The sequence below is a fragment of the Chlorocebus sabaeus genome, chromosome 1 (genome assembly GCF_047675955.1).
Source record: "Chlorocebus sabaeus isolate Y175 chromosome 1, mChlSab1.0.hap1, whole genome shotgun sequence".
Classification (NCBI taxonomy): Eukaryota; Metazoa; Chordata; class Mammalia; order Primates; family Cercopithecidae; genus Chlorocebus; species Chlorocebus sabaeus.
In genome coordinates, this window is record NC_132904.1 from 17,694,384 (window position 1) to 17,706,562 (window position 12,179).

At 42.2% G+C, this 12,179-nt stretch overlaps 1 protein-coding gene across 30 annotated transcripts in view; it reads left to right on the plus strand.

The window, feature by feature from the left end:
• The window catches only part of CELF1 (CUGBP Elav-like family member 1), a 90,755-nt gene that overhangs the window by 65,187 nt on the left and 13,389 nt on the right, over nt 1–12,179 (plus strand). For all 30 annotated transcript variants that reach the window (XM_073016314.1, XM_007999399.3, XM_037999331.2 and 27 more), the window contains 6 exons: nt 2,401–2,588; nt 4,186–4,268; nt 4,628–4,676; nt 6,624–6,758; nt 7,609–7,688; nt 8,268–8,429. In XM_073016314.1, coding sequence (XP_072872415.1) covers nt 2,401–2,588; nt 4,186–4,268; nt 4,628–4,676; nt 6,624–6,758; nt 7,609–7,688; nt 8,268–8,429 — 697 coding nt within the window. The remainder of the gene's footprint in view (nt 1–2,400; nt 2,589–4,185; nt 4,269–4,627; nt 4,677–6,623; nt 6,759–7,608; nt 7,689–8,267; nt 8,430–12,179) is intronic.

Genomic DNA, 12,179 nt, shown 5'->3' on the forward strand with positions numbered 1-12,179 from the left:
GGCTCAGGCCTGTAATGCCAGCACTTGGGAGGTCAGGGCAGGTGGATCACTTGAAATCAGAAGTTCAAGACCAGCCTGGCCAACATGGCAAAACCCCAGCTCTACTAAAAATACAAAAATTAACCAGGCCTGGTGGCTTATGCCTGTAATCCCAGCTACTCAGGAGGCTGAGGCATGAGAATCACTTGAACCTGGGAGGTGGAGGTTGCAGTGAGCTGAGACTGTGCCACTGCAGTCCAGCCTGGGCGACAGAGAGAATCTGTCTCAAATAAAAAATAAATAAGCCAGGCACAGTGGCTCCTGCCTATAATCCCAGCACTTTGGGAGGCCAAGGCAGGCAGAACACCTGAGGTCAGGAGTTCGTGACCAGCCTGGCCAACATGGCAAAACCCCATCTCTACTAAAAATACAAAAATTAGCTGGGTATGGTGGCACGCGCCTGTAATCCCAGCTACTTGGGAACCTGAGGCAGGAGAATCACTTGAACCCAGGAGGCAGAGGTTGCAGTGAGCCGAGATGGCACCATTACACTCCAGCCTGGGCGACAGAGTGAGACTCCATTTCAAAAAAAAGAAAAGAAAAGAAATATGTAGTACTTAAAAGAAGTTGAGCTACTTTCAGATTCCACATTCTTAAGGATCTTCAGACACTATTCAGAAGATAGCAGTGGTGGAAAAATGATTTGTTGTTGTTGTTTAAAGACAGCTGGCACGTTGGCTGGGTGCAGTGGTTCACACCTGTAATCCAGCACTTTGGGAGACCGAGGTGAGCGGATCACCTGAGGTCAGGAGTTCGAGACCAGCCTGACCAACATGGTGAAACCCCATCTCTACTAAAAATACAAAATTAGCCAGGCATGGTGGCACATGCCTTTAATCCAAGCTGCTTGGGAGGCTGAGGCAGGAGAATTGCTTGAACCTGGGAGGTGGAGGTTGCAGTGAGCTGAGATCTTGCCATTGCACTCCTGCCTGGCCAATAAGAGCGAAACTCGGTCTCAAAAAAAAAAAAAAAAAAACTAGCATGTTATTTGGGATTGGATATTAGAACCCGGCAATTTTTAATATGATTTTTTGGATTAAGCAAATACTAATAGAAAAGCTAATAGTGCTAGTTATTTGGAATTTAAGTTATTAATGGTTTAGATGAATGTTCAGAGTTCAATTTAGAAACAAATAGGAAGAAGGACTTTGAAATAGATGGTATGAGGCCAGGTGCGGTGGCTCACACCTGTAATCCCGGGACTTTGGAAGGCCGAGGCGGGTTTATCACCTGAGGTCAGGAGTTCGAGACCAGCCTGGGCCAACATGGTGAAAGCCCACCTCTACTGAAAATACAAAAATTAGCTGGGCGTGGTAGCGGACACCTGTAATCCCAGCCACTTGGGAGGCTGAGGCAGGAGAATTGCTTGAACCCAGGAGGTGGAGATTGCTATGAGCTGAGATCGGGCCATTGCACTCCAGCCTGGGCAACAAGAGTGAAACTCCATCTCAGAAAAAAAGATAGTATGTTCTGAGTGAAAATATCTATAGTGTAAGAATTCACCTAGGTTGTTTACAGTGGCAAGGTAGGAATGAGGGTATTAAAATAGTTGATTATCCTTCAGGTTCTAAAGGTAATAAAACTGAAATAGAATTACAAGTACAATGTGATAGTACTAGAGAAATTTGGGATCGTTAAAATGGTTTCACTCAGTAAGGGAATCTAACTGGTCTTAGAGTAATAGCAGTAAATTGGACAACTCAGAAACAAAATCTAGAATGATGGTAACATTGTTTATGTTCATTGCACAATCATCTGGAAATTTAAGAGGCAGAGCTCTGTTCTGGTCGGGAGACCTAACTCAAGAGCTTTATGATTATACATGAGTCAGCTGCATTCAAAGGCCAGCATTCTAGTCCTTAGTTTAAGCCTTGGAAATCAAGTGCTTCTGTTCTAACTTCTACTGAAAGGAAACTTCACCTGTCATTGTATACATTGAAGTGTTCTGAATCTTACTTGTAATCAGTAGTCCTCTGTTATTTTATGGGCCTTTTTTTAGTGTTTGTTTTGTTAACCATGCTTAAAAGTTATTAAAACTTGATCTTGTTTTGGGAGTTTTACCCTTTAAGTTCCTCCTCTAACATGATAATTCTCATGCTAGATAAGAAATGTACATCGTCAGTTCCCTGGTAACAGCTGGGATGTCCCAATCAGAATGGTGACTTTAGTTTGGCATCTGATGGAATGGGTGGTCATGGTGAGGGAGAACCAAGGAACTCTGATAAACTGAATAGAAGAAGTGAAGGAAGTGGATTTTTTTCCCCTGCATTCTCAGAAGTAGTTAAGATCATTAAAGAAAAGAAAATTTCCTCTGGAAGGCAGCATTATTACATAATAGAAGTTTCATTTTATCTCACACAGCTCAAAGAAAATGAACGGCACCCTGGACCACCCAGACCAACCAGATCTTGATGCTATCAAGATGTTTGTGGGCCAGGTTCCAAGGACCTGGTCTGAGAAGGACTTGCGGGAACTCTTCGAACAGTATGGTGCTGTATATGAAATCAACGTCCTAAGGGATAGGAGCCAAAACCCTCCTCAGAGCAAAGGTCAGGGCTTTGGGTTTTGGTTTATCTTATTTTTCCCACTGACTCTCAGAGCAGGTGAGGGCTTTGGGTTTTTGACAGGATACAAAAAATTGGTTTTTTATATGTAATTTCTTTCGTGTGCATTCTCTCTGTCATTGCCAGAATACTCCTGTCTGTCTGTCTATCTGTTGGAAAAAATCTGTCCTTTTATAGTAGTAATATCTTGTAATCCAAATATATTTAATGGCTTTAAAAAGTTAAGATGTTAGCATGAGGATAATTTGTAAATTGGATCTTGGGCAGTGCTTTGTCAGGTCTCTAAATTTAAGAGACAGACTCATGTGGGTGTCTCATTTGACCTCAGGAACAGAATGACGAAGATAAAATTGAAGTAAACCACATAAAGTTATCTTTAGTGTTTGGGCTAAACATTAAAAACTGAAAGAGAAAAACTGTCCACATACCTGTAGGTTTCTTTTTAGTATTACAGAGGCCTTGCAGGATGATTTATCAAATAGAAAGGATTTGTTTAGGCAGCTTGTTTGCTGTTGCCACAAAATGAACAGGAGAAGAAGAAAGGCGGAGCTGCTTCCAGAATTGCCTAGCAGAGTGGAAGTTTCACAGGACTGATGGTAGATAGGTATTAACTTTGCCCCATATACACACAGACCTGTTCTTATTTTCCGTTTTACCAGTTTTCAGGTAATTCTTTGTGAAAGCTCTCCAACAGTGCAAATGTGAGCAAGCATGATTGTCATATTGAAACCAGTTTAATAGCAGAGGATCTAGAAGCAGAGGAATTACTTTCTCTTTTTGGCGTAGTTAACTAAAAATATAAAGTATAATAGTTTCTGAACATGACTGGCAATATAACCTTCAGTAATTTATAATTCTTACTGCTGCAGCATTATTAAAAAAAAAAATCTATATTGTATCTCATGAGAATATGGGAGTGTCAGAACATTTAAGCCCAAGATTTACAAGATATACTTCCTCTCCTCCTACCCTAAATAAAGATTCAAAGCACAAAATCTACAGATCTGAGGCAGCACCATGTGCTTTTAGAAGCTTAATTATATTTGATGAGAACCAAGAGTCCAAAAAAAGATGTTAAGAGGTGCTTGCTCTTAAGTCATTTTATAATTTAATAAGTGATAATTATGTTTGAGGCATATGGTAGAATCTGGCTACGAAGTAGGGAGTGGTTTATTCTGAGAGAGCAGGGAAAGAAAGAGTTCCTGGTAGACTACAGGCTGCAAAAGTATAGAGCCCCATCTGTCTTCTTGTCTCATATACCACCTGGTGTTCCAAGTAGGGTAGCTTGAGTCAAATGGCACATGACCTTTCTTTATAAGAGAAGTCATCTTTTCCAGAGAAGTTATATGAGCAGCTAAGTAAGACGGTGTAACTAGGAGGAGACTAAAACAATAAAGTGTATAGAAAATAATCTTATTCCCCTGCTAGATATTCATATTCATTCCTTTCCACTGCCCTCCCCCTCTCACTAATTTTAATAAACCCAGCCCTCTTTGAAGATCTGATATGTCAGTGGAGGAAGGGTTGCTGTAGGAATTCTCTGCTTTCGAAGTTTTATTTTATGAAATCTTATTTATTGCAGGGTGCTGTTTTGTTACATTTTACACCCGTAAAGCTGCATTAGAAGCTCAGAATGCTCTTCACAACATGAAAGTCCTTCCAGGGGTAAGAAAGCTCCCACTAGTAAATGGAAATGTGGTAACTTTGATATATGGGATATACTTACACATATCAGGCACACACTGAAAACCATTTTGGGGAAAAGGTAATTTCCGCAGGAATTGATGTAAAGGAAGACATAAAGGGAGCACTTCAAAGATTACCTGACAGCAGTTCTCTCTCAGCCAAGAGTCTTGTGTATTTGACTTCTTGACTCACCTTTCATTTTCTGGGGAAAGATCATGAAGCAGACATGAGTTCAGAGAGAACTCTTTAAAGCTCTAGTTCTGGTATTTTAGAGTCTGTATGTATTTCTGAATGCCATTAATATATACAGTGATAATAATCATATTTTTCCTTTTTAGATGCATCACCCTATACAGATGAAACCTGCTGACAGTGAGAAGAACAATGGTAAGCAAATGTATACACTCTTCCCCTTAAGATTTTCTGCCTAGGCCAGGCGTGGTGGCTCACACCTGTAATCCCAGCACTTTGGGAGGCCAAGGCTGGTGGATTGCTTGAGGCTGGAGTTCGAGACCAGCCCGGCCAACATGGTGAAACCCCGTCTCTACTAAAAATACAAACATTAGCTGGGTATGGTTGTGCATGTCTATAATCCCAGCTTCTCGGGAGGCTGAAGCATGAGAATCTCTTGAACCCAGGAGGCGGAGGTTGCAGCAAGCCGAGATCATGCCAGTGTACTCCCGCCTGGGCAACAGAGTGAGACTCTGTCTCAAAAAATAATTAAAAAAAAAAGATTTCTGCCTAGTTTATTTGCTTTTCTTAGGATATCTGAATTGAATTGTGCTTTAAGTAATCCGTTGTCTAAGTTGTGTCAGTTTTTTCTTTAAAGTCTGATAAATAGAAGAACAGAGTTGACAGAGAAATATTATAAGAACATTATAGAATGAACTGGAGTATATTTGGTCAGTATAATATCTTTTGGACAGGAATGAGGGGGCAAAATGAACAAATTAGGAAGGAGAACTTAATTCTCAGGAAAATAGTCAAGTCTGGGTGACGTAGCTCACACTTGTAATCCCAGCACTTTGGGAGGCCAAGGAGGGCAGATCACCTGGCCAACATGGTGAAACCCTGTCTCTACTAAAAATGCGAAAATTAGCTGAGTGTGGTGGCGCATGCCTGTAATCACAGCTACTCAGGAGACTGAGACAGGAGAATCGCTTGAACCCAGGAGGCGGCGGTTGCAGTACGCTGAGATTATGCCACTGCGCTCCAACCTGGGCGACAGAGCAAGACTCTGTCCCAAAAAAAAGAAAAAAAAGTCAGAAAAGTAGACAGTTACACTCACTGAAAGGTGTGTTCTCTTCCACTTGTCATATCAAGTAAGTGTGAAAACCTCTTCTTTCTTTAGTAGTGTTGCTAGTAAGAGCAAACAGTGCTGGCTGGGCACAGTGGCGCACACCTATAATCACAGCACTTTAATAGGCTGAGGCCGGAGGATTGTTTGAGCCCAGGAGTTTGAGACCAACCTTGGTAATAAGAGTGAGATCTCTCTGCAAAAAATTGACTGGGTGTGGTGGTACATACCTGTGGTCCCAGCTATTCAGGAAGCTGAGGTGGGAAGATTGCTTAAATCCAGCAGGTCAAGGCTGCAGTGAGCCATGATCATGCCACTGCACTTCAGCCTGGGTGACAGTGAGACTCTTGTCTCAAAAAGAGCAAACAATTACAAAGGACTAGGGAAGATGCCAAGTACTTTGCATTTCATAGCAACTGCTACCCTTTGAAGTAAACCTGATTATTCCTATTAGTTAGATGAGGAAACAGGCACAGAATGATTAAGTAACTTTCACAAGATTACAACGCTACCGTATTTCATCTAAATGCTTCTAATTATAATTTTAAGATAATGTTGGTTATAAGGAGAGATGTGAAGCCGGGCATGGTGGCTCACGCCTGTAATCCCAGCACTTTGGGAGGCTGAGGCGGGTGGATCACCTGAGATCAAGAGTTCAAGACCAGTCTGACCAATATGGAGAAATCCCGTCTCTACTAAAAATACAAAATTAGCCAGGCATGATGGTGCATGCCTGTAATCCCAGCTACTCAGGAGGCTGAGGCAGGTGAATCGCTTGAACCCGGGAGGCAGAGGTTGCGGTGAGCCGAGATCACGCCATTGCACTCCAGTCTAGACAACAAGAGCAAAACTCTGTCTCAAAAAAAGAAAGAAAAGAAATGTGAAAAATATGAAAAACAAGTGTGTCTTGGAATCTGTAAAATATGGTATGAAGGCACAGAGCCAGGATTCAAACCCAGGCGGTCTGGCTCCCGAGTCTGTGCCACATTGCCTCTTTTCATAGTAATATTCAAGTCTTTTGTGTTTTACTCTCTTAGCAGTGGAAGACAGGAAGCTGTTTATTGGTATGATTTCCAAGAAGTGCACTGAAAATGACATCCGAGTCATGTTCTCTTCATTTGGACAGATTGAAGAATGCCGGATATTGCGGGGACCTGATGGCCTGAGCCGAGGTAGATACAGTTTTAGCTTTTAAATAATCTTTTGGTTTTTTTATTTTGGTTTGGTTTGGGGTTTTTTTTGGAGACAGGGTCTTGGTCTGTCTCACCCAGGCTGGAGTGCAGTGGTGCCTTCACAACTCATTGCAGCCTGAACCTCCCAGAATCAGCCTCCTGAGTAGCTGGGACCATGGGCATGTATCATGACACCCAGCTAATTTTTAAATTTTTTAGAGAGAGAAGGTTTCCCTGTGTTGCCCAGGCTGGTCTTGAACTCCTGGACTCAGAGGATCCTATCATCTTGGCCTCCCATAGTGCCGAGATTATAGGTGTGAGCCACTGCACCGGCCTTGGAATCTTTTTAATTGGACCAGTGGAAACTAGCCACAGTGATTCCCTAGCCAACATGGTCCAGTCAAGATAAAGAGGTTGGGCCTGCTGCTTCCTGCTGTGTATCTATGTCCTGTCTTGACTCCTCCTATCAGTTCATTCTTTTTGTCTCCTAGCCCCTCTAAGGAGTCTACATTCTATATTTCATTGTCATGTATTAAAATTTTCTCTTTTGGTGCTTTGCAAGATTCTTGATGCCAAAATGGAAATATTTTCTTCTCCCATTTTATTTTCAAGAGGAACTAGAGGATATGATTCCTCCTTTCTCCTGATAGGCATTTTTTTTTTCCGTCAGTGGTTCTCTGTTTTTTCATTATAGCACATATCACCCTGTTGCAACATACTAGCACATGATCCCCTGAAAACAGGGACTGTGTCTGTATTGCTAGCATGATAGTCAGCACATAGTAGTGCTCAATTAATGTCTGTCAGAGAAATGAATGAATGCATGAGTTACTGACTCTTCTCTTACCAGGTTGTGCATTTGTGACTTTTACAACAAGAGCCATGGCACAGACGGCTATCAAGGCAATGCACCAAGCACAGACCATGGAGGTAGGGAGCAGATAGGTGATGGGGAAAATTTCTCAGCTTGGGAATGCTGGGACAGTTGGCTATTAAAGTCCAGCAGCATGTGCAGCATCTGATTGCCCAGAAAGTTAAACAGCCAACATCTTAAAAACCACTGATTTATTTAAAATTAACATACTGGAAATGCTCTCCCCACCCCTTTTTTTGAGATGGGGTCTTACTTTGTCACCTGGGCTGGAGTGCAGTGGGAAGATCATGGCTTACTGCAGCCCCAGCCACCCAGGCTCAAGCGATTCCCCCTACCTCTGCCACCCAAGTAGCTCGGACTACAAGTACACACCAGCGCGCCTGGTTAATTTTTGTATTTTTTTAATAGAGACAGTTTTGCCATGTTGCTCAGGCTGGTCTAAAATTCCTGGACTCAAGTGATCCGCCCACCTCAGCCTCCCAAAGTGTTGGGATTACAGTCTCTTGTGTCTAGCATGAGGAGAATCATTTGGCAATGAATGAAATTAGAATGTAACCTGCATGCCATCCAAAAGGAAGATTTTTTTCTTTTCCCAGGTGGAGGAATTTGACCCTTTGGTTTTGGTCTTTTCACAGGGTTGCTCGTCACCCATGGTGGTAAAATTTGCTGATACACAGAAGGACAAAGAACAGAAGAGAATGGCCCAGCAGCTCCAGCAGCAGATGCAGCAAATCAGCGCAGCATCTGTGTGGGGAAACCTTGCTGGTCTAAATACTCTTGGACCCCAGTATTTAGCAGTGAGTCTTTGTGGTTTGCTTTCTGCAGACTGTGCAAGCTCCCAGCTGTTTCTTCTTCTGCTGTCCCTAGCTAACAAACACAGTGGCATTTACAACTTTTGGCATATAGAAATTATATGTAAAAATTCAGGTAGTACTATTTCTTTTAGTCCTGTTAGTGTCTCTCTCTCGCTCTCTCTCTCTCTATACACACACACACACACACACACACACACATATATATATGTATGTCTCTGGACATGCATCTCTGGTTATATCTTGAGGCTTTTGCTGCAACTGAAGTGGATTCCTGGTTTCCCATTTTAAAGATTTAGAAACATCTTGTGTCCTTACTTCCAAGAAAGAAATTCCTTAGGGAATCTCAGCCACCAGTGTCTTTCTCCATATCTCTTTCTACCAGATGTAGAGGGCATGATTAAAATCCTTATTGAGTCTTTCCTAAAGAGTATGATAAATGTTTCTTTCAGCGGACTTGAGAGATCAAGAGATTTTTTTTTTTTTTTTTTTTTTTTTTTTTTTTTTTTTGCTTTATTTATTGATTTATTTTTTGTGACGGAGTCTCACTCACTCTGTTGCCCAGGGTGGAGTGCAGTGGCACGATCTTGGCTTACTGCAACCTCCGCCTCTGGAGTTCAAGTGATTCTCCTGCCTTAGCCTCCCAAGTAGCTGGGACTACAGACGCACACCATCACACCCAGCTAATTTTTGTATTTTTAGTAGAGATGGGCTTTCACTGTGTTGGCCAGGCTGGTCTCAAACTCACGACTTCAGGTGATCCACCCTCCTTGGCCTCCCAGAGTGCTGGGATTACAGGTGTGAGCCACTGCGCCTGGGTGAGATCAAGAGATTAACGTGAACATTTTTAAATGAGCATTACAGGTGTGTATTCAAGTTTACTACATTGTAAATAGACTTCCTTTATTTTGATCTCCCTGTTGTAGTGAGCCAAAAGAAGGTTGTCTAGTCCAAAAGAAGGTCTGGCCCCAATTTGTGATTTAGATTTACTAGGTATGCAATATATATGTTACAGGGGATTATTAACGGAAAAGAATTGGAGCCAGCACAAGACACTTAAAACCACCCATCTGTGAGTCAAAGAGGGAAAAGGTCATCTTAGGCTATTAATGGTGAAACCACTAGATTTGTATGGATGATACAAAAATATTCCCATAGAAATAGCTAGTATAGTCATTTATTCCTCATCCTTTCAAGTATTATTCTGTATGGAAACAAACAAAAGGCACTGATTTCTGTCTCCCGGTACTGAATTTTGGTTTAGTTCCAGTGGTTTTCATATTTCTGGTATCTCATAAGAAATCCCAGTTTAGGCTGGGCGCTGTGACTCACACCTGTAATCCCAACACTTTAGGAGGCTGAGGCGGGCGGATTGCCTGAGGTTGAGAGTTTGAGACCAGCCTGGCCAGCATGGTGAAACCCTATCTACACTAAAAATACAAAAAAATTGCGTAGGCGTGGTGGCAGGTGCCTGTAATCCCAGCTACTCAGGAAGCTGAGGCAGGAGAATGGCTTGAACCCAGGAGGCAGAGGTTGCAGTGAGCCAAGATTGCACCATTGCACTCCAGCCTGGGCAATAGAGCAAGACTCTGTCTCAAAAACAAAAACAAAAACAAAAAAAAAACCCCATTTCATCCTAGCAGGATGAAGTTTTTTAAAAAAAAAATATAAAGAGTGTTTATATTTCTTTTTTTTTCCTTTTTTTTCTTTTTTCTTTTTTCTTTTTTTTTTTTTGAAGCCTCACTCTGTTGCCCAGATTGGAGAACAGTGGTGCAATCTCTGCTCACTGCAACCTCCAACCCCCAAGTAGCTGGGATTACAGTCATGGGCCACCACGCCTGGCTAATTTTTGTAGTTTTAGTAGAGACAGGGTTTTGCTATGTGAGCCAGGCTGATCTCAAACTCCTGACCTCAAGTGATTTGCCTACCTCACCCTCCCAGAGTGCTGAGATTACAGGCGTGAACCACTGCGTCCAGTTATATTTCAACAGAATAAATTGTTTCTTAGTGCTGAAAAATTGCTTATACGTTCAGAAAATTCAGAGAGATTTTAGTCGTCTGCAGAAATGATGATGCTTTGAAAATGGTCTACATGCTATACACTTGCTTTTCTTAGAGACTTTTGGAGCCCCCTTTTAGGGAAGGTTAACCTTTTTGTTGTCATTGCCATTACCAGCAAGTACATGATGGCGTATGTTGAGAGCTGTGTTCTCTTTGTTTTGGTTAGACATGATTTCCGCCCTAAGAGCTAACCTCATTTGGAGGGAAATGCAGGGACCAAGTGCAGTATTCACAGTCTACCAGTTAGGACTGAACACATTGCCCAAGGTGTTTGAGAAGAAAAAGCCTGGGTGCAGTGGCTCATGCCTGTAATCCCAGCATTTTGGGAGGTCGAGGCAGGCGAATCACCTGAGGTTAGGAGTTTGAGAACAGCCTGACCAACATGGTGAAACCCCATCTCTACTAAAAATACAAAAATTAGCTGGGCGTGGTGCATACCTTTGGTCCCAGCTACTCGGGAGGTGGAGGCAGGAGAATCGCTTGAACCTGGAAGGTGGAGGTTGCAGTGAACTGAGATCACGCCATTGCATTCCAGCCTGGTGACAGAGTGAGACTCTGTCTTTAAAAAAAAAGAAAAAAAAAGTAAACGTGGGTGCTAGTCGACTGTGTGATAGTACATCATCATTAATTATGAGATTCTTTCTAGACTCTGTGGACTTGAATTAGCGAGGCTCTACTGTCCTGGAGGAGTTGGTTTTAATCTTTTTATCCTTTGAGAAGTGGTGGGAAAAAAGGGTGTGAAGGTGGATTTTTCCCCCCATTCTGTTCCTGGAGGTTTGTAGACCTCCTAAAACTTACCCATGATCTCTAGCCTGGAAGGATTCGCAGTGACAGAGAAACCAGGTCAGATGTTTATAGGAATGGGAAACAGGTTGAATAAAAAGGATCCTGTACAAGAATACCAGTTTTCCATAAACAATATTAATTGGGTTTAGTTGGAGCAGAAGTTTTCAGCAAGCTGGTTAGATTTGCCAACATACAAAGTAAACTAATGCCATAAACTCAGGGACAGGCCCTCTTACTTTGTCATGGGGCAATCATTGAAGGAGAATGTACTCTGAACCTGGTATAGACTAATCCATTAGTCATTTGATCATCTGCAACAGTGAAAACCAATTTGGAGGGGAGGAAGTAAATAAAGTTGGATAGATGTGTAGCTGTAGTGATTATTAGTCATGTAGTCCATTGTGACCAGTAAAGGGTAACTCCAAGAAATACTAGGAAATGTTTAGATTTGATATTTAAAATAGTTGTGTGAAGTAGAAATTGGGTATCCAGATGGAAACAATCTGCAGAGTGAGATGTGTGGACCTAACTAAGGAGAACTTGGAGAGGGTAACTGGAAATGGCAGTCATTCATTCGCAGACAAAAATCACAGTTGACTGCATAGTTGCTCAAGTTTAGCTTATTGTCCCCAAGTTTAGTACTTCTGTCCTCTGCTGTGCTGAATTCTGCTGCCCAGGGACTTGAGCTCTGCTCAGTACTCAGTGAACATACTATCTAGGCCAGTGCTTTAACTGTGTGTGTTTTTTTGTTTTGTTTTTTTTTTTGTCCTGTGCTGTCATAAGCCTCATGTTTCTGTTGTGTTGGCTTGGGTTCTTGTCTTTGACTTTCTTCTCTCTGGGGGCCTCTGCACTCTCGCTTTGCTGTGCTGTAGAGTTATCCCAGATGCA